At 41.1% G+C, this 21,545-nt stretch overlaps 1 protein-coding gene across 20 annotated transcripts in view; it reads left to right on the forward strand.

Moving 5' to 3' along the window:
- The window catches only part of CDH4 (cadherin 4), an 823,907-nt gene that overhangs the window by 673,902 nt on the left and 128,460 nt on the right, over positions 1–21,545 (forward strand). For all 20 annotated transcript variants that reach the window (XM_039498098.1, XM_039498099.1, XM_039498101.1 and 17 more), the window contains one exon: positions 14,562–14,717. In XM_039498098.1, the coding sequence (XP_039354032.1) occupies positions 14,562–14,717 (156 nt within the window). The remainder of the gene's footprint in view (positions 1–14,561; positions 14,718–21,545) is intronic.

Raw genomic sequence — 21,545 nt, forward strand, 5'->3', positions numbered from 1 at the left:
TGATCAGGGGAAAGATTCAGTTTGACAGCAGTTTCAGAAAAACCTTCATGCTGTCCAAGATGTGGTAGAATCATTAACTATTCTAAGCTGACGTATGGAAATTTAGCATTTCATGTTTGCCCTGACACACTAAAGCAGCACCATGCCAAGTTACCAGCTGATGCCCAAGAGTTTAAATAAGTACAAAAATGATATCTGAATATTTTCTGGTGCCACATTTTAAAATTCATGCTTTGATTATTTTTGTTACACTTAAACTCCCTTTGGCAGGGAAGAAGGGGGTTGAAATTTCATTGCATTGCCCACTGCAGTTGGAATAAATTAATAGGATTTTGCAGCTTTTTGCAGTTGTATTTGTACAACTTCATCTTGAAATCATTTTCATTTCAGTGACTAGGCTTATAATTTTTTCAAGCATGTTATACAGTTGGCTGTACGTAATTATGTTTTACAGCCTTAAGCACTTGCAATCTGCTTACCTAAACTATTCTGCTCTAAACATGGCATTTAAGTGATGGTGAAGGAACTGTCTGTAATTTACCAGTTCTGAAATTAAACGATCGGTTAATATATCAAAAATACTTCAAAAATATTAACAAGGAGAGTCAACATGTCTGTCAGACAGAGTACAATTATCTGGAATTATAAAGACAATGCATTAGGATCTTGAATCTTACTGAACAGTATGATATCTACATATACAAAACAATCAAATATCTGATTTGCAAGGAAAATCACAAAGCAAACTTTTTGCTTCTAGCAGTCATCATTTTTGGAATGCCCTTTCCCTGGAAGAGTTCTGAGAAGTAGGTGGTGTGAGTAGATTACTGTATATCCTTTTTCAATATCTTATTAATAGTAACACTTCCCACTTTAAAGCATCTTTCTTTCAATGATCTCAAGGCATCTTTGAAACATTAACTAAAGGCTTGTCTACATGGTGAGATAATGTGTTCTATAAGGGTGTGATTTCTAAATCGTACTATCATGTTGCACATTAATTGGTCCATGTAGACCCTTCTGGCATGCACTAAAGTTTCCCTAGTGAATTTTAACATAGTACGGTTTCAAACAGCACTCCATTAAAGCACACCAGTAGAGTCTACACAGACCAAATAATGCACAGTATGTTAGTGCACATTAGAAATCACACCCCTGTAGAGCATATTGCCCTATGGTGTAGAGAAGCCCTACGCTTCAAAACACCATGCTGTAGGTAAGGGATGTTACTGTGCCTGTTAGTGAAACACAGCTGCACGTGCCAACACATGCCTCATTTGCAAGTGCATTTCTTGTAACTGCATGTGCAATTTGGGTACTTGCATGAACAAATACTTGTTCATGAACAAATACTTGTCTAAATGGCCATCTGTTTGTCCAGATACCTGGTTTGCTCCTACAGTAGTGGGAAATGCATGTACTATTTGGGCACACAGTTAGACTTTTTTGCACATGGTCCTTGGCTTCTGATCTTTTGCAAATCTGTCTCTCTAAATTTGAAAAGGAAATGTTGAGATTCTCTCATAAAAGGAAGTGATATGGGGGGTTGTATAGACACTCTAAAAGCTGTAGGCTCACCGTGTTTTTAAAAGGAGAGGGCTGTATGCTGCAGTATGGAACAGCAGTCTTGTGTCCCATATTAAAGTCAAATAGATGGGGGCCATAACAGTAAAATGTAAGTCTTGCTAGAGATGAACAAATCTAACAGACTGATAATTCAGGTTAGAGCAAACTGGACCACCAGCTGAGGGGGAATAAAAAAACAGAAACTTAGTTAATGAAACAGAAGAATTTGCCAGAGATTCAATCATATGAATACATTTCAAATCACTGAAGTTTGGCTAAGTTTGAAATTTACTTCTAGGCAATCTCCCACCCCTAATTAATGAAGCAGTTCTGCAGACAGGGAGCAGAGGCTGATGGAGTCTGAGGACATCTGTATAAGGGGGATTGGTTGGGTAAAGATACCTTTGAAAAGTAGACCATGAATGTAAGAATTGCAGCTGGGTGAGTGTGACCCAGGGACCCCTTGGGGACGACAACTGGCAGAGGGCACAGGGGATACACAGGGGCTTCAGGGATGCCCTGGGTCAGATATATGCACAATAGTTCACCGAAGTGTAGAATATGAGGTCTCTGCCAAGAGCCCATTGATCGTCATAATTACTGTGAAATGTATGTGTGGCTAGTATTTAAGGAGTTATGTATCTATGCTAAAAATTATGTTCGTAAGGTCTTGGAGTTAAGGCAGGTCACCAGGAGGTTACATACCTTGGAAATGTTCCTTTCAGACAGGAAACGATGCCTGTCTGCCTGTCTGGTCATAGGTGTATTCTGGGCCTCGCAATACGTGCCTATCCGCATACTGAAAAGGGGCAGAACGAAAGATTGTGAAATGTCCCAGAGAGGAAATTTTCAGGGTGAAACAAACAGCAGGGGTGCAAGGAATATCGTGGGGTGCAAGAAAACACACAGGATCCTCCACCTAGGAGGCAAGTGACAGTGTGCTTGTCTCATGAAAGGAGGGTCACAGCCAAGGATTTTGGGTGAGCAATACTCTATCAGACACGAGAATATTCTATTAATTAAGACTAGGCTCTAGAATGTGTGTTATGGTTTTATTTTACATGTAACCCTTTGTTGCCAGTACTTCTATTTGCTACAGCTGAAATCTCTGGGCTTTGTTAAGCACAGAACTGATTTCGCTATAAATATTTCTAAATGCTGTGGCATTAAACAGAGCAGTGATCCGAGGTGGAACATGTAAGCTGGGATGTCTTGTTTCTTTGGAAGCATCAGATCTATAAATACTCTGAGTGTCCAGTGGACAAGGGGCTAGACACTCGAGGGAGGTGCTCAGAGGGCTTGAGGGTTGCAGTGTGCCAATTGCTAAACTGTAGGGTGGCAGCAGGACCTACAAGGCCTAAAGGGGAGTGCTTGTGTTTTCAGTGGGCAGTGGAGTTGGGTAGCTGACCGATGCCAGGCACAGACAACGTTCACCACGCTAAGGGCCCAGGTGACAAAGTGTCTCACAGCCCTGGGTACCCCCAGGAAGCATCACGGTGAGTGGAAGGTAGCTGGGGCAATTGTCTGTGACAAAGAGGGATAACTGCAATAGGAGCCAAAAGGGTCTGTGAAGATGAGGAAGGAAGAGGGTTTTGCAGAGAATTGTTGACCTTAGATTGTTGAAGTGGGATAGTACTAGAAAGGGTCATAGAGGAGAGAGGAATAAGAGGTAGAGATCAGTAAGGGGAAATTATTTTAGGAAAATGTAATTTGCAGATGAGTAGAAGGGATTGGGCTAGATCCAGCAACAGTTGCCTTCAGAGGAGAGCAGGAGTTGATAGCTGGAAGTGAGTGGGATGGAGAGAGGCCGTACAAATTCCCATTGCTTACCCACACCTGTAAATATTTCTGTAATCAGTTCCTTTGCACCACTCAGTTGTTACAAAGGAGCTGTAATCTGGATGCAAACACTTATAAAGTTTGCAGACATGATACCAAGTTAGGAGGGGTTGTAAGTGCTTTGGAGGGTAGGATTAAAATTCAAAATGATCTGGACAAACTGGAGAAACGATCTGAAATAAATAGGATGAAATTCAATAAGGACAAATGCAAAGTACTCCACTTAGGAAGGAACCGTCAATTGCACACATGCAAAATGGGAAATGATTCCCTAGGAAGGAATATCGAGGAAAGGGATCTGGGGGTTATAGTGTATCACAAGCCAAATATGAGTCAACAGCTTACCACTGCACTGTTGCAAAAAAAAAAACACCAAAAACCAAACATCATTCTAGGATTTATTAGCAGGAATGTTGTTAGCAAGACAATTCTTCTGCTCTAATCCATGCTGATAAAGACTCAGCTGGAGTATTGTGTCCAGTTCTGGGCGCCACATTACAGGAAAGATAGGGACAAATTGGAAAAGTCCAGAGTAGAGCAACAAAAATGATTAAAGGTCTAGAAAACATAACCTGTGAGGAAAGATTGAAAAAAATGGGTTTGTTTAGTCTGGAGAAGCAAAGACTGGGGCGGGGGAGGACATAACACTTTTCAAATACATAAAAGGTTTTTACAAGGAGGAGGATGAAAAATTGTTCTCGTTAACCTCTGAGGATAGGACAAGAAGCAATGGGCTTTAGTTGCAGCAAGGGAGGTTTAGGTTGGACATTAGAAAAAACTTCCTCACTGTCAGGGTAGTTAAGCACGGGAACAAATTGCCTAGGGAGGTCGTGGAACCTCTGTCAGTGGAGGATTTAAGAACAGGTTAGACAAACACCTATCAGGAATGGTCTAATTATTATGCAATCCTCCCCTGAGTGCAGGGGACTGGACTAGATGACCTCTCAAGGTCCCTTCCAGTCCTACAGTTCTGTGATTCAGAATCAGCTGTAACCAGCTTTTTGATGCTCTCCGCCCCTTTCCATGGTTAGAGCTCTGGTGCAAGAGAGAGTCTGGCCCAGTGTTTGGAGATGTGTGGAGAGTGATATTCCCAAAATGGTTTGCCTGTTCCAGACTAAGAGGCACTCTACCACTATATAAGAGGTCATACTGAAAATTGGTTTTATTATGTACCTCACAGTATACTTTATGGTGTACCTGAGATCAGTTTTATTTGCAATGTATATGTTCTTGTGATGTATATGGTGTGCATACATGTGCATGCTCGTATGTGTGTGTGGTGCAAATGGCATGTGTGTATATTAGTGTACGCTGTGCATATAATGTTTACAAGTGTGGTATGTGTGAGATGCGGACAGTGTGTATGTATGTTTTTGCACAGTGCATGAGGTATATGTGTGCATGTGTTTATGCACCATACATACAGTGTGCGTGTATGGTACATATGACATGTACGGATGTGTGTTTGTAGACTTGTGTCTGATGTTTGCTTATTTGTCAGTACTTTTTATACTTTGTTCTCAGAGTTACTGGAGTCCCAACACTCTTTTGGCAGTATAATTTAAGGAAGAAATGCTGCTCTTGGATGTCCATGATCAGCAGCCTTTGTCCTTGGTACAAAGAAGCACAATGTTCATCCAAGAGCAGAATTTGGCCCCAAGAGATACGGTATGAAAAACAATATTTCATCTGAGAAGTTGTATAGTATCTCAATGAAAGGACACTGAGATCACAGCCATGTCTCAGAAACTGCACCAATGAAGAATAAAACAGGGAGGATTTAAACATGCATTAATGCCCTCTAATATTGTCCCTATGATAGATATTTTCTTTTAAGGAGAATTACACTTTCAACCATTCCAAGTTTAGCTCGTCCCTTTGCTAATGAATGAAATCACTTTTACATATACTCTACACAATGTAATATACGCTATAGGAGGAAAGTGTCTTGTTATATAGCTGGGATCATTAGAGACTTAATACAATGTTCAGTGTAAAAGACCACTTAGGGATGAGGGTATCGATACAATGACAAAAAGAACAGGAGTACTTGTGGCACCTTAGAGACTAACAAATTTATTTGAGCATAAGCTTTTGTGGGCTACAGCCCACTTCATCAGATGCATAGAATGGAACATACAGTAAGAAGATATTTATACATACAGAGAACATGAAAAGGTGGAAGTACCCGTATCAACTGTAAGAGGCTAATTAATTAAGAGAAGCTTTTATCAGCAGGGGAGAAAAACTTTTGAAGTGATAATCAAGATGGCCCATTTTGGACAGTTGACACGAAGGTGTGAGGATACTTTAACATGGGGAAATAGATTCAATTAGTGTAATGACCAAGCCATTCCCAGTCTCTGTTTAAACCTAAGTTAATAGTATCTAGTTTGCATATTAATTCAAGTTCAGCATCTTCTCGTTGGAGTCTGTTTTTGAAGCTTTTCTGTTGCAAAATTGCCACCTTAACGTCTGTTACTGAATGGCCAGAGAGGTTGAAGTGCTCTCCTATGGTTTTTGAATGTTATGATTCCTGATGTCAGATTTGTGTCCATTTATTCTTTTGCATAGAGACTGTCCAGTTTGGCCAATGTACATGGCAGAGGGGCATTGCTGGCACATGATGGCATATATCACATTGGTAGATGTGCAGGTGAATGAGCCCCTGATGGTGTGACTGATGTGATTAGGTCCTATGATGGTGTCACTTGAATAGATATGTGGACAGAGTTGGCATCGGGCTTTGTTGCAAGGATAGGTTCCTGGGTTAGTGTTTTTGTTGTATGGTGTGTGGTTGCTGGTAAGTATTTGCTTCAGGTTGGGGGGCTGTCTGTAAGCGAGGACAGGTCTGTCTCCCAATATCTGTGAGTGTGAGGGATCATCTTTCAGGATAGGTTGTAAATCTTTGATGATGCGCTGGAGAGGTTTTAGTTGGGGGCTGAAAGTGACGGCTAGTGGCGTTCTGTTATTTTCTTTGTTGGGCCTGTCCTGTAGTAGGTGACTTCTGGGTACTCTTCTGGCTCTGTCAATCTGTTTTTTTCACTTCAGCAGGTGGGTATTGTAGTTTTAAGAATGCTTGATAGAGATCTTGTAGGTGTTTGTCTCTGTCTGAGAGATTAGAACAAATGCGGTTGTATCTTAGAGCTTGGCTGTAGACAGTGGATCATGTGGTGTGTCCTGGATGGAAGCTGGAGGCATGTAGGTAAGTATAGCGGTCAGTAGGTTTCCGGTATAGGGTGGTGTTTATGTGACCATCGCTTATTAGCACAGTAGTGTCTAGGCAATGGACCGCTTGTGTGGACTGGTCTACGCTGAGGTTGCCGGTGGGGTGGAAACTGTTGAAATCATGGTGGAATTCCTCAAGGGCTTCTTTTCCATGGGTCCAGATGATGAAGATGTCATCAATGTAGCGCAGGTAGAGTAGGGGTATTAGGGGACGAGAGCTAAGGAAGCGTTGTTCTAAGTCAGCCATAAAAATGTTGGCATACTGTGGGACCATGTGGGTACCCATAGCAGTGCCACTGACTTTAGGGTGACCAGATGTCCCGATTTTATAGGGACAGTCCTGATTTTTGGGTCTTTTTCTTATATAGGTGCCTATTACCCCCCATCCCCATCCCGATTTTTCACACTTGCTGTCTGGTCACCCTAACTGACTTGAAGGTATATATTGTCCCCAAATGTGAAATAGTTGTAGGTGAGGACAAAATCACAAAGTTCAGCCACCACGTTTGCCATGACATTATCAGGGATACTGTTCCTGATGGCTTGTAGTCCATCTTTGTGTGGAATGTTGGTGTAGAGGGCTTCTACATCCATAGTGGCCATGGAAGATCACCGATGGATTGTAGTTTCCTCAGGAAGTCAGTGATGTCTTGAAGATAGCTGGGAGTGCTGGTAGCATAGGGCCTGAGGAGAGAGTCCACATAGCCAGACAATCCTGCAGTTGCTATGGGTACTTCCACCTTTTCATGTTCTCTGTATGTATAAATATCTTCTTACTGTATGTTCCATTCTATGCATCCGAAGAAGTGGGCTGCAGCCCATGAAAGCTTATGCTCAAATAAATGTGTTAGTCTCTAAGAGGCCACAAGTACTCCTGTTCTTTTTGCTGATACAGACTAACACGGCTGCTACTCTGATACAATGACAAGATTCTTAATCCCTGCCCTTCCAGCATCCACGAAGTAATATCCCAAAAATTAATCTAGGCAGATTTTCTAGCCCAAAACTTAGAAATTTAGAGTTTTATTGTGTTTCCAGTGTTATACATTATCTGCTTGTAAACAGGTCTAAAAGTTTCATTTAAAGCTGAGGATAGTGTCTCTAATCCCACTGTGTGGGATCAGTGATATCTGTAGGCATGGTACAGAGTGTGAATTGAAATGCACTGCTATTTAAGGTCAGGAGAGCTAGACAACAGGGGAAAAGATATAGCTTATTATGAAAGTAAAGGTCACACCGAGACAAATTATATCCCATGAGAGTGGAAAAAACTTCCCTTCATGAAGATACAGCAGTGTCGGTTTCTTAATGTTTACCTTTGTGCTGCCCCCACACTGTGATACCAAGAGGAATGCTACTTGTGCTGAGATGCCTGTATGTTGGTTGTGCAAAGACTGTTCTTTCCTCACTGATATGATGTGCCATTTGATTTTTTTAAACCGCTTGGACCAGATCCTCAGCTGGGGTGAATCGATGTTATTCTGTGGAAGCCAATGGAGCTACACTGATTTACACCAGCTGAGGACTGGCCTCATTAGTTACAGTGATATAGTTAACCCCGTTAAGGTTGATATTTGCTAATTCTTCTAACCTCATGTAACAAGTGCTTTTATTCTTCGCACAGTACCACTCCCAGGAGAGTGCTGGTATCTCTCTGTCCTACATTGGCTTTGTGATGGAAGCTAATGGAAGGCTCGTGGATGTACCCACAATAAGGACACACTCTGAAAAGACTTCAGGCAAAAGTCCCAATATTCTTACTTGGTTTTTACTTAGTCCTCACTCATGCATAGCTGTCACTGACTAGCTGCTTGAGGAAGGGTTGCAGGACTGAATTGTGAACAAAGATGTCAGGTTTTAGTCTATTATTAATAGATAAAGGAAAATGTCCTCTAGTAGCACGCAGGCCAGTGACTTTCCCATCATGACAGTACTAGTGCTCTTTCCTGAGCCACCAGAGTAATTTCATTTGGTTTCAACTTCCATCATGCAAGATGGCACTAATTAAATGGATGGAGTCTCCAGGCCCCCATCATTTAATAAGGAGCCCTGGTATCTTGCATGATGGGAGATCAAACTAAATGAAATAGCCCCAGTAGCTTAAAAAAGGGTCAAGTTCTCTGCACCTGGAAATGGCTGTTGCACCATTGGAGGCGCCTCTAATTACATCACCAGGGACTTTGTGCCCTAGTAACTCCCTTGATAGAGCTCAGACTAGTAAAGGTGGGATTGGCAGTTTTGGGTATCTAAATTCTTGCTGTGGTAAAAAATATTGGTAACATGCTACTATGTTCTAGATCTTTCAATAATGTTGTTTTTCTATCCATCGCCCCCCCTCCCCCGTATTTTTCACTGTTTCCTCAATGTGGTACAGTTTTTCAATTTGAAAACTAAATCTGTTGCAAAAGAACTGGAGAACAGCACATATTGCTTTAGAAACTACTCTTCTGCATCAATTAAGATTACATGTGGAAGACCCATTAGCTTTGGCCACTTCCTGTTACAGATGCATTAGCTTTTTGACCTTCATAATAACAAGTAATGAAGGTTGCTTAATTAGCTAATCATGAAGACCCCGCAGCAAATTACAGTATATTGAATCTTCACCAGGAAAGAAAAAGAGACCTGATAGCAATGGCATCAACTGTCAGCCATTGCAGGTCCCTATCTCCACTCTAAACTCTGGCACCAGTAGATAAGAGTACAGCAAGCTTAGATGCCATATGAGTCCAACAGTCACTTAGTCCTGCAGCATCCAGACTGCTAACTCATGCTAAAACACAAGTGCTCTGCAGTTGCAAACGGTATTTCAGCAAAAGCTAAAATGCAGCTGATAGCCAGTGCAATTAGTATTGCCACTTTACAAAGTCTTGTGGCCTTGTAATATCTCTCATGATTGTATTGGAAAAGGTGATTTTCAATAACACATTAAGGTCTCTTTATTAAGTCTGGTTTAGACGCTCCCTTTTCCCTTCTGCTTGGTGTTACATCTTCCGCATCTTCTCCTATATCATACACAGGGAAGAAAGACAAAACCTAAATAAACAAACCAGAAAAACCTGGAGGGAAAGACATGAATAAAAAGAATAACTAGGAGGGGTGGAAATCAAGGGACGCACATCCACACAGGCTCTTGCTCACGAACAGAAACTGGCCTGCTGGGAGGCTGAGTTGGGGAGAGATTGGCAGAAGCCAAAGAATCTGAAAAACATTGGAAGCTCAGGTGCAATTCCATAATTTAGTAAATTTTCGTTGCCACCCCATTCAGAGAGTCAGTGAGAAAGAAACAGAATTCTACTGGTAAGTGTCAGCTTGGAGGCCAAGCAGATTTGTGGTTAGACTACCGGTGCTTACAGAGAGTACCTGTAGTAGCTTGAAAGCTGCAGAGAAGTATGGTAGTGGCCATGAGATTTATTTCTTTGTATTTTAGTGTTTTGAAGCATCTCCTTTCACGTACACAGATCATATAAGTCAGATGTAAAAGCAGAGGTTTTAATGCAGACAAAAGAGGTTCTTGAGCCCCAAAGGCCTCCAGTATAATATTTTTACTCTCCTTTGCATTAAGCTAAATCAATTAAAAAATCTTACAGGCAAGAGTTTCCAGAGGATTCAGCCTCACATGAGAGGCATCAGGCCCCTAGGGCTAAGGGAACACCGGGCTAATGGACAAGACCTCCACAGTTAGGTTTTTGTGGGTGGTTTTTTTTAAAGTGTTTTGAGCTCTTCCTTAGGAATGTTGATAGTAGCTACATAGAGACAGAAGAAATCAATAACTCAACTCCATTTGGTATTTCCAACCGTTCTCTGTTTGTCAGCCCGATTAAAAGGGGTAAAGGTCCCCTCCCAGTCAGCTTGTTTGTAGACTGTCATTATGGGAAACTGGGAACACACTACATATGATAATAGCTTTATGTTCTAGAGATTGAAAGCCTGAGTGCTACCTCTAAAACTACTTCTGCTGTAGTTAATGGGAATTCTCCTTTAGCTCAGGTATGGTAGCACTTTTTCTTTCAGATCTGAGGGTCCTTTTTTCAAGTCCCAGCAAAGACAAATTCCTTAGAAGACAGTTGCAATTTTTTCTTTCTTTCTTTCCAGTGTCTCCCTTGCTGCCTGGGTAGCAGCTTGAGGTCACTGGAAGGTGTACTAATAGAGGGCAGAAGTTAATAAATATTATCTTAACCCAATGGCTCTCCACATTTCTCTCACTTAATTATTCTCTGTCCATTTTATTTCGGCCATGTTTACTGAAATAAAATATGTTTAAAAGTCAGCAGGCAGTAATATGATTGGAGATGCAGTGTTAGAAATCTGCCTTTTTACTGATTTGTAAAGAGATTGTGACATTATAGCTGAAAATGTTTACATGAATGATTCTTAAACATACTGCAAATTCAGTTTAATAAAAAAAAACCCTTAGTAGGAGTCTCAATGAGCAATAAGATGTAGCTGAATTAAAATATTTCCACTAAAATTAATGAGCCTAACTTAGAATGCTTAAATTGACTCTTAAGTGTGCTAATTTAAAGGATTTGAATATGTTGGCATTTCTTGGCATCCATGCAACACTTTGAATACATGAGAGATATAGCCTTCAATTATTTTCCATTTGGTCCTTGTAATGGGAAAAACAGCTCAGAGCTTAATAATAAAAGATATTTATTGTTTAGCATTGACATTGTTCTACATGGCCATTAATAATTATGCCGTGTTGTGTAAAACAGAAAATCAGATTCAAGTATCCGGAAGTCATGCAAATATTAATGTTACAGTTTCATCTTTTACATTGAGTTTTGTGGGATGATCTATCATCTTATTTTTCAGTTTGTTAGTAGAAACTGAAATGGGATAAATTGATCATTTTACTTTGCCTAGATACATCCCCAGCTGGGTACGCCTTGCCCGTGACCCGTAAATGACTCATTTTGTATCAAATAGCAAATATTACACAATGACGAAATAAGTCCAAGTTAACTTCATATTGTATCATGATATAGTATATTTCACAGAAACTCTTCTGAGCGAAATACAGTTGTGTGTCATTACATGGTATCTTGGATTATACATGATCGGGTAATTCACCAGCTATTTGGTGTCCCCTGAATTGCCAACTATACAATTCTCAACAGCCTACTGTTCCTTTTATCCCCAGTCAAAGAGCAGCAGGTTAGTAACTGCAAGACCCAGGGCAGGAATTAGGAATACTAAAACTACAAAGATATGATCAGTAGAAACAAAACAGATGTATAAAGTCTGTTACCTTGAACAAGCTCTTACATTGAAATTTCACCCAATAGTAAAACTTATAGGAACAATACAGCTGGATGTTAAATCTTGATGGAGGTTTATGTCCCTTAAGATTTTACCTAAAAATGTGACAAGAAGTCCTATATCAGTAAAGGATAGTTAGCATGTGAAAGGGAAAGTCCATAAAAGTTCAGCAATGCTAGAAACCTCAAGATCATATCCGATGACAGAATTACATGAATTTTATATCAAGGTTTACATCATACGTTTCTGTGTATTTTGGCCATTATGTTCGAAAATCTTTAAAGGGGAAAGGGCTGTTTCTGTTTTTACTTACACTGATTTTACATCTCTGTCATTCCATTGATCTCCAGTTATTCTGGATTTATTATAGTGTAAATGAGAGAGCAGAATCAGACTCAAACTCTTTCCCGTTATGATTTGGGAATTAAATTATTGGACTTTATTTTGGCTGGCTCAGCAGGGGTTGAACCTACAACATGCTGCAGCTTACTGAATGACGCATCTCATTAAGCCAACAGGGAGGTCTGATTGGGACTCGGGAGACCTGGGTTCAGTTCCTGATTCGCCACAGGCTTCCTTTATGGCCTTGGTTATGTCACTCAATCTCTCTCATCCTCAGTTCCCCATCTGTAAAATGTAGATAACGTTTCTCTACGTCACTGGGGTGATGTGAGGAAAACTCCACTAGTATTTGTGAGGCGCTCAGGATAAGGTGAGGAGAGCCATATCAGAACCTAGATATACAGAATTATAACATTTGTCCTGATTCTGAGTCTGATGAACTCCCCATTGATAGTGTATTTCTTGATGTGGTTAACAATCCCAAAGGCTAAATTCCTTCCCATGTGTTTGTGGAGAGTGAAAACCCTTTTATAAAAAATGAATGCATTACAATGATCACCAAACACCATAAGTTAATGGTAATTTAATGTATACATTACTTTAACCGGGTCTTCATACATACTGATACAGTGCCTAGCACGGTAGAACGTTGAGGATCCTGGGGACCTCTGTAACTGCCAAATGTTTGCAAGATTTAACACAGTGTATTTGTTTTGCTCAGTGTAGTATAATTATCTCATAGATTTTCTTAGTACAGCTTGATAACTCATATGTATCCCATAGTATATTTCATTTCCTGGATCTGCAGTGATTTACTTTCAGAAAGTTTAACTCTCATTAATGCTAATGAAAGAAATCCATGGAAAGAAGTGCATGCATATATATTGGTCACATAAGGAGGGTTTCAGAATAGTAGCCACTCCCTCCCAATTTCCTGCATCTGATAAACAAACCCTCATCTCCCCTTCAGAAACTACCTTTCCTCACCTAGAATGGAACTTCTTTTAATTCAGTTATTTGTGCCTACACCATAGTATTCCAGAGTGTGCAGACTTTTCAGAAAATGCACTGCCATATCAAAGAGATACTAACGTACACTCATCTATAAAATGGATGTATATGATGTTCCCACTAATTTATTGCATTCATAAACCTGGCTAGAAATAAATGCCTGTTTTTCACGTTGACACTTGTAAGACAGTTTGTGACAGTGTGGGGGCTGGTACTTTGTTTATTTGTACCTTGTACCTTGCATTTTCCTTCAGAAATAGCCTGACATTACAAGAACTTCTTTAAATGGCTGGTCTAGAAATTACCTTCAGATTTAAAGCAATACAATCAAGGTTGCTAGGGTAACATCTTAGCCTGCCTTTTTATTTTCTTTTATCTGTTTCCAAAGCTCATGTAATTCTTCATGTCATATCTGATTTTTTTGTGTGTTTCTCAAGGTGGGAAGGAGGCTGGGAGGAATGGGTTTTGAAAGCAATGCTGTAATGCTCTTTTCCATAAGAAGACGTTCATATGTAATGCTAGCAGTCCATCAGGCATTAGTAACCCTGCATTAACAAGCCAACAAGCTTGTATTAGGAATGAAATAAAGGCTTCTGTTTTCAGAATAGCATGCGTGTGTTTCCATACACAGTTAGAATGGTTGGAAATGCAATCCTGGTGATTACAGAGAATCATCAAAATTGATTAGTGGGTGTCTAGTGATTTACAGATGCCCAGCTCCAGACACCAAAAGGGGCTGGATTTTTAGAGGGCAAGAATTTGGCACTTTGTGAAAGTCAGGCCCCCTATAATCACTAGTTGCTTTTGAAAATGTAGGGTCTGTATGCTTAGAATTCTAGAAAATGTAGGGTCTGTTAGAATTCTAGGCTAAGATTTTCAAAAGAACCTGAGGGAATTAGGTGCCCAACTCCATTAGACTCCTCTAAAAAATCCCAGCCCTAATTATTTGCATGCATAATTTAATCACCGTGGATGCATGTGCAATTGCATAAATTGTGCATGCAAACGGATGCACTTCTGAGAATCAGGGCCAGAATGTCGGTTCTGTACGGTTCTGCTTTCTAGGTTCCAAAGGATCATTGTAAACAAAAGAGGGGAAAAAAATGATTTCAAAGTTTATGAAGGATCTTTTATCTGCAGTCTAGTTTCAGGCCCTTGGTATTCAGATCTCCTATCAGTGTTAACAGCATTGCATGTAGAAGGCTTGCAAGACTGGGCCTTAATGTCCTCCTAACTATATAGCATGAATATCAGTGTCACTAACCCATTGTCCATAGCTTACAGATTATCTTTAATTATTTATACAGATTCGTTCTGATAAGGACAGTGAGATCCATATTAGGTACAGCATCACTGGAGTAGGAGCTGACCAGCCACCTATGGAAGTCTTCAGCATTGATCCCGTGTCTGGCAGAATGTATGTGACACGTCCAATGGACAGAGAAGAAAGAGCTTCCTACCATGTAAGAATATGAAAATATATATTTTTTATGCATTGTACATGTATCCCCCAATCCACAGCTCCTCTGCACTAGAATAGTGCAAAAGGACTTTGTAGCTAGACTACACACAGAGATTTGGGTCCTTCCCTGAGTTTGGGGTCTGAACTCACAAAGTCAAAGTAAAACAATCAAAATTACCAGATTTCAGCAGGTTTCACCTCATCACTGAATGTTTTGTACAATTTAGATGTAGAACTGTTGCTCCAATTTGTCTGCCCAGAATTAGGGCCCAGATTTGCATTTCCAGTTTGAGGAAATGAGAAGGCATGCGAGTGTTGCCCAGTTCAGGATTTATTGATCACATATTTTGCACAGATCAACTCCTTTCCATAGGACTGAGAAAAGGACTAAGGCATGGTTTTCATAACAGATTTGCATGGTTTTCACTAAAGGTGCAATTCCGCGTTGATTTGGTTAAATTGGTGCATTTTGTATATGTCTACATGGGAGCTGGAAGGTGTAATTTCCAGTTCAAGGAGCCAGACCTGCACTAGCTGTGATCAAACTAGCATCCTAAAATTAGAAATGTTGCCATAGTGGTGCTAGCGGGCGAGGGGCTAACCTCCCCAAGTACATGCCTAGCACCTTGGATAGCATCACTCTTGAAGCAGCTATCTCCTCACACCACTCGCTACTGCTACACTTCTATTTTTAGCACATTGGTTCTATTGACATGGATATGTCTCCTTGAGCTGGAATTTACACCTTCCAGCTCTAGTGTAGACATACCCTTTATGTGTAGACTCTCTGTGTTGTTTTAAATGTGCTTTATATCAGTTGGCTCTTGTTAAATAGGCAGCATAGCTATTGCCACTGAAGCCTGGTAGTGTAGAGCAACAGAAGGAGGTTTTCCATCACTGTAGGAACCCCACCTCCCCGAGTAATGGGTCAAAGCATTCTTCCGTCAATCTAGCTGTGTCTACACCGGGGGTAGGGCTGTGAAAAATGTCACGCTGTTTGTGATGTGGTTAAACCAACCTAAGCCCCATTGTAAACATCTTCTCTCAATCTAGTTCCGCCTCTCTGAGAGGTGGATTTGCTACTCCAGTGGAAGAACCCCTTCTATCGCTGTAGCGTACAGCACTGCAGCCGTGTCACTATAGCATTTCTAGTGAACACATAGCTTGAGCCTGCTTTAAACTGATGTAGTGTCCGCACACAATGTTACACTGATTTAGGGCATATCTACACTAGAAAACTGCTGTGACACAGCTGTAGGATAGACACTACAGCAACAGGAGGTTTTCTGTCGCTGCAGTAAATCCATCTCTCCCAGAGGCACTAGCTAAGTCAACAGAAGAATTCTTCCATTGACCTAGCGATATCCACACTGGGGCTTAGGTCAGTTTAACTGCATCACACAGGGTGTGAAATTTTTCACAGTCCTGAGTGATGTAGTTTAGCCAATGTAACTTGATAGCGTAGCAGTGGTTTAACTGAGAGCTGGTCAAGTTTGTGTATAGACCAGGCCTAAAAGAATGTGAGAAACCAATATCAACATTAGGGTGTCCTAGGAAGTTACTGATTCATTACTGCAGTTGGACATGCAGTAACAATTATAGTCATTTTTCATTTTAAATCCTCTGGAGGTGTTCAGACACAGACAGTACAGTGAGGAGATCATAAGTAGGTAGATAGACTAATATTAAATACCAGGGAATTAATAAATATTAGTAACACCAGAGATGCTTCCATAGATTCTACTGTCACACAAAATGTTCTATGTGCAGTGTAATTACAGTTTAATTGGTTTTTGTATTATAATCTACAACATAATTACAGTCACAAGTATTACAAAGTATAACCAAATAGTAAATACAGTCACACAAACTGATTAAAAAATGATAGTACTCCTTGCATGCCAGTTGCACAAAACTTCAGTACTTCCTGCGTCCATCCATTAGCTCTTTTCTACAGCAGCTACAAAAAGTTGTTTCATGGATTGCTTTGTATCAGCATTGGACACATCCTTTGGTATAGTTATTGCTGGAGATGCTATACTATCAGTGCAGTGGTCTGGATTACTTCCACCACTATCATATTCCTAACTGCTCGGTCAGAGATGCACACTTTGTTAGCTTTATCAGGTGTCCAGTTAACCAGGGTGACAATGCTTCTGGCCATGAGTAGAGAGATAAAGAAAATAGATTACCTCTTAAATTGGATGGAAAGAGAAATTTCCCCTGGGAAAAAAAGAATCTGAAGCAAATTATTTTATCCTCTGTGAAGAAGAACAATTATTTTGTCTGCTGTGCCCGTGAAAATAGTGAAGAGGATTATTTTGAAAAAGGAATATTTGAGATAGAGCCTATGTCGCTTCAGTGTTTTCGATATTTTTTCAATGCTGCTGGGTCATTATAATAGCTCAGTTGATATAATTCACCACCTAACCCCTTTGATGGAGCCATTATGATGTCTAGTACAAGACACTCTGAGCCAAAAAAAATGACTTAGTCACCCATAATAATGACTTATGTGATCCATAATACATAACAAATGTATCCTATAAGTATATTTAGACCAGAAATTTCAGGAAAGCTTGGAAGAGGCTGCCATGAAGTGACTGGTATCACTTCCCCAAAAAACAACTTTAATTTCTAACACCTGGAATCAATGAGGACTTCTTTTAATCTCGTTCATGGGAGTCTCTTTTCTGGAAGGCAAGAGACCTAGATATAACCAAACAACCACAGCCAAATTAAGGCTTAATAAATGATTAGTAGATATAATAAGCCTATTACAGGCAGTAGTAGTATATGACACAATAAATCCTGCATTTTAGCATGGGGTTAGACTAGATGAAACTTGCAGTCCCTTCTAATCCCATGGTTCTGTGATTCTATGTTTTAAATGGGGGTAAGCACATCAGAATGCGGGCGGGGGCTGAGTGCAGCCCTAGGTCCCCCGCCCAGTGCAGGTGGAGGGTCCACAACTGCCCACATGGCTCTTACCCCAACCCGGCTCTGGCTTCTGGGCTGGCCTGGGGGTGGGGCCTCAAGGGCCAAAGATCCACAGCCGGGCCATGGTAAGAGTGGACCCTCCATCTGCCTTGGGTGGGGAGCCCAGGGGGTGGGCACACGGGCCAAGGGCTGCCCTCCGGCCAGCCCACCCCGGGCACGTGGAGGGTCCGCAGCTCCACACAGCTGCCAGGGCTCTTACCCGGGTCGGGCTCCAGTTTCCAGCCTGGCTGGAGAGTGGGGCCTCAGGAGGAAGATGAGGGGCAGGGAGCCGGACCCGTGGCGAAAAGTGGGAGGGTCATGGCCCCTTGGCCCTCTCTATTCTGGCACCCCTGCTACTGTGCACAGTTCTGGGACCAGAGAGATGCTGAGGGAGGAGTGGCCCTGGCTGGACCCCATGTTTCCTCCTCCCCTGCAATACAGCAGTCCCTACTTTGGTTCCTTCTGCCCCTGCTGGTATCTATGGCTGGCTTCTCTTTGGCTCCAGTGAAGTGGGCTTATGCCAATTTCTCATATCTGAGGGTCCTGCCAATAAGCACCAATATTACTAGAGACAGGCCTGACCTCGGATCCAGACACATCTGAACTTTGGGAAAATTTGGATCCAGATTCAGGTTTGGGTCTGAATTTTACAGCTCAGTTCTTCTCTAGGTATTATTAATACCTAATGAAGATTCTTCTTAGCTCACATAGTAGAGTCCTGGGGCCAGATTTTCAGCTGGTATAAATCCACTTGAGATCAGTGGAACTATACTGATCTACACCAAGTAAAGATCTGGCCTTTGGGTTTTTAGCATGTAACATATTGGGTTATCTTCTGTGTGCCACAGGCTAGCAGTTCAGCTGTGATGGCTATGTATGATATATGCAGCTCCATTTCTTTACAGCCCCACCTGGAGCTAAATCTTTTCAGCACCTCTGTTGGCATCACATGCTGTCCATGTTTATTTTATTTCTAAATAACCTAAAAGCCAATAAAAAAATCTTCCTGAGAATTAGGGAGGACACATGCCAGAGTTCTGTTTCATTAACTCCCATGTTTTCCATGTATACTTTTTTGTATAATTATCCTGATTGCATCAAGATTGCTCTTTCTAAAGCACTCATCTTTTAATTCTCCACATTAGGAAGCATTTGCCTGATGAAACCCACCTTTTTTCTGAGATGCCCGTATCAATTTTTAATTATTTTGGTAGTTCTGAAGCAGAACTCGCCTGTCAGCTTTTAATATTTCTCTTGAGCTTCACAGGGATGGATTTTCCAAGGCTCTGATTCATTGCAGCAGTACGTTCTCAGTTACATGGATGTCTGTGTGTCTCAGTTTTTAAACAGTGCCAAATAACTTTCAGGACATATCAGTGTTTAATTTGGATCACTTCTCTTGACCCTGGTCAACCTGAGTTCTCATCAGCTCTCTGTGTTGTAGGTGATGACTCTGTGCTTGCACTCAGGGACAAATCAGTGCCTCCTGGTGCTTTTCTGATTATTTCAGGTGCCAGAACTTCCTATCAAACTGCAGTCAGTAGTGATGGGCAAACAGACTGGTTGGTCTCTCACGTATTTTCAAGCTTTGTTAAGAAAACATCACCACCATAAAACGTAATATTTAGCAGTCAGGCAACGATATTCAATTAACATGCTTCATTTATATGCCTGTTTTTAAATACAGTTATAGGTTGGAATAGTCCCAACCAGCACTTTGCTTCCATTAACACTTTTATGAAATATCATTCAGTCAGAGATGTCTGGACAAGGGGAGATTGGTTACAGGCTGAGACAGGAATCATTTAGACTGTGTGGGAGACAAAAAATATTTGCAGTGTTATAGCCATGTGGGTCCCAGGTTATTAGAAAGACAAGGGGGATGAGGGAATATCTTTTATTGGACCAACTTCTGTTGGTGAAAAAGACAAACTTGCAAGCTTACATGGAGCTCTTCTTTGGGTGTGTGTAGCTCGAAAGCTTGCCTTTTGCACCAACAGACGCTGGTATAATAAAAGATATTACCTCACCCACCTGCCTCTGGGAGACAAAAAGACAATTAGAAACAAGAAATTTGACCCAGAGAAACCGGTACTAATTGCAATAACATTTTGAACCACGTTTACAAAAGCGTATTTGTAATTCTGGTCATTTGTGCCATAAGAACTTGATTTACATGTTTAATCACGATAAAGTGTGTGCAAATTAGGCACAGAATTGTATTCCTAATTTTTTAAAAAGATCTGTCACTTATTTGATCATACATATTTATATTAATTGTATTAGTGCAGAAGTAGTATTTATATTTAACACATTTCACTGTGTTGACTTTGACTAACTACCTTCAGATAGCATCAGCCTCCAGTGTCATCAATAATCATGATGCTGAAGCGTTTGTATGCGAACAGCTACATTTGTGCTAGAAATTGTCTGTGGAAAAACACACAGAGACCAGTGGTAGCTGCTGCCTAAATACATCAATGAAGACTGTCATACTTTTAAAAATATTTATTCAAGGGGACTGGCCAGCTCTTTGGCTGATACAAAATGGAACTATAACTACTTCCACCAGCAGAGGATCTGGACCACTAGCTAGACTTTATTTATATTTATGAATCCGATACAATGGCTGTTGGATTCCAACATTTTCCATTGTTCCTATTTATTATTTCTCTAACCTTCAGCCAAGACCATGCTCTTCACTTTGCGACAACTTCAATGTTTAATTTTAACCTTAATAAATGGTTACTAAATACCCCTCCAAGAACCCAATGGAAATTCCACCTGATGGTCTCTCATTTGAATGCTTTGGTGTGCTCCTACCTTCTCTTCTACCCAAGGCTGTGGTAACTGGCCTTTCAAACAATGGTTTCTCCAGTTCCAAAAGACTTTAGTCCCTTCCTGAATCTGAGTGTGCTCCGTTCCAGTTATCAGAAGTAAACATGACGGTTGTTTAGTCACCTTCTTCGCCCTGCCCGCCCGAACAGCTCGCATACTATGAAAAAGCACTTAAGTGTATCAACTTCTAATCCCATCCGTTGTCTTATCATAACATCCATCATATAGCAGATGGAACTTGATTGCTGCCCTGCCTGCTGAGCACTGTGTGAGACTAAATCATGCATACTGAATAAATAAGTCATAGTCATATATACTTGTGGAGCAAGAAAATGTAAAATATGCTGGGCTTCATGATGATGTTGTATGTCTGTGTTTCCCATTTTGAGAGCTCCACACTAGTTTAAAGGTGGAGGGTGGGAGGAATTGCAGGACAGAAGAGAAGATGGAGGAGGGCAAGGAAAGCTCCCTAATATCTGCTCCACCCTGTCCCTCCTTTAAACATGCCTCAAAGCCGCAGGTGACCCCTTGAAAGCCACCTGCCTTCCCTCCCTGCTCCTGCAAAGAACTCTAATGTAGCCAGCCCCAGGAGTGACTCTTGTTGTGCATTGTTATAGACTCAGACAGCAGCCTGCTAGACTGAGCATCTCTTTCCCAGGGAGTTCATGTCAACTGTAGCTGACGCTAGCAGATGGTCCTGACCCCCAGGTAAGGCGCATATAGCCTACAAAAGGATATGGAGGAAGGTCATTGCCAGGTGAGAACAACCAAAAGAGCACAGAAAGAATTAAAAAATACACAAAAAAGGGCAAGGAAAACAGGCAGAAAGGAGGGGGAGAGAGAGAGAAAAAAAATGGTCAGAAAGGAGGAAGTAACAACCACACAATGGGGATGACACAAGAGGAGCTGTGAGAGCACCCAGTCACCAATGCAAACCGGAGGGGTGCAGGGGGATCAGCAATGGGACTGCGGTGCTCTGTGTTTGGATTGCATGTTAAATCAAAGGGTGCGT

This window comes from Mauremys reevesii, linkage group 13 (genome assembly GCF_016161935.1).
Source record: "Mauremys reevesii isolate NIE-2019 linkage group 13, ASM1616193v1, whole genome shotgun sequence".
Lineage (NCBI taxonomy): Eukaryota > Metazoa > Chordata > Testudines > Geoemydidae > Mauremys > Mauremys reevesii.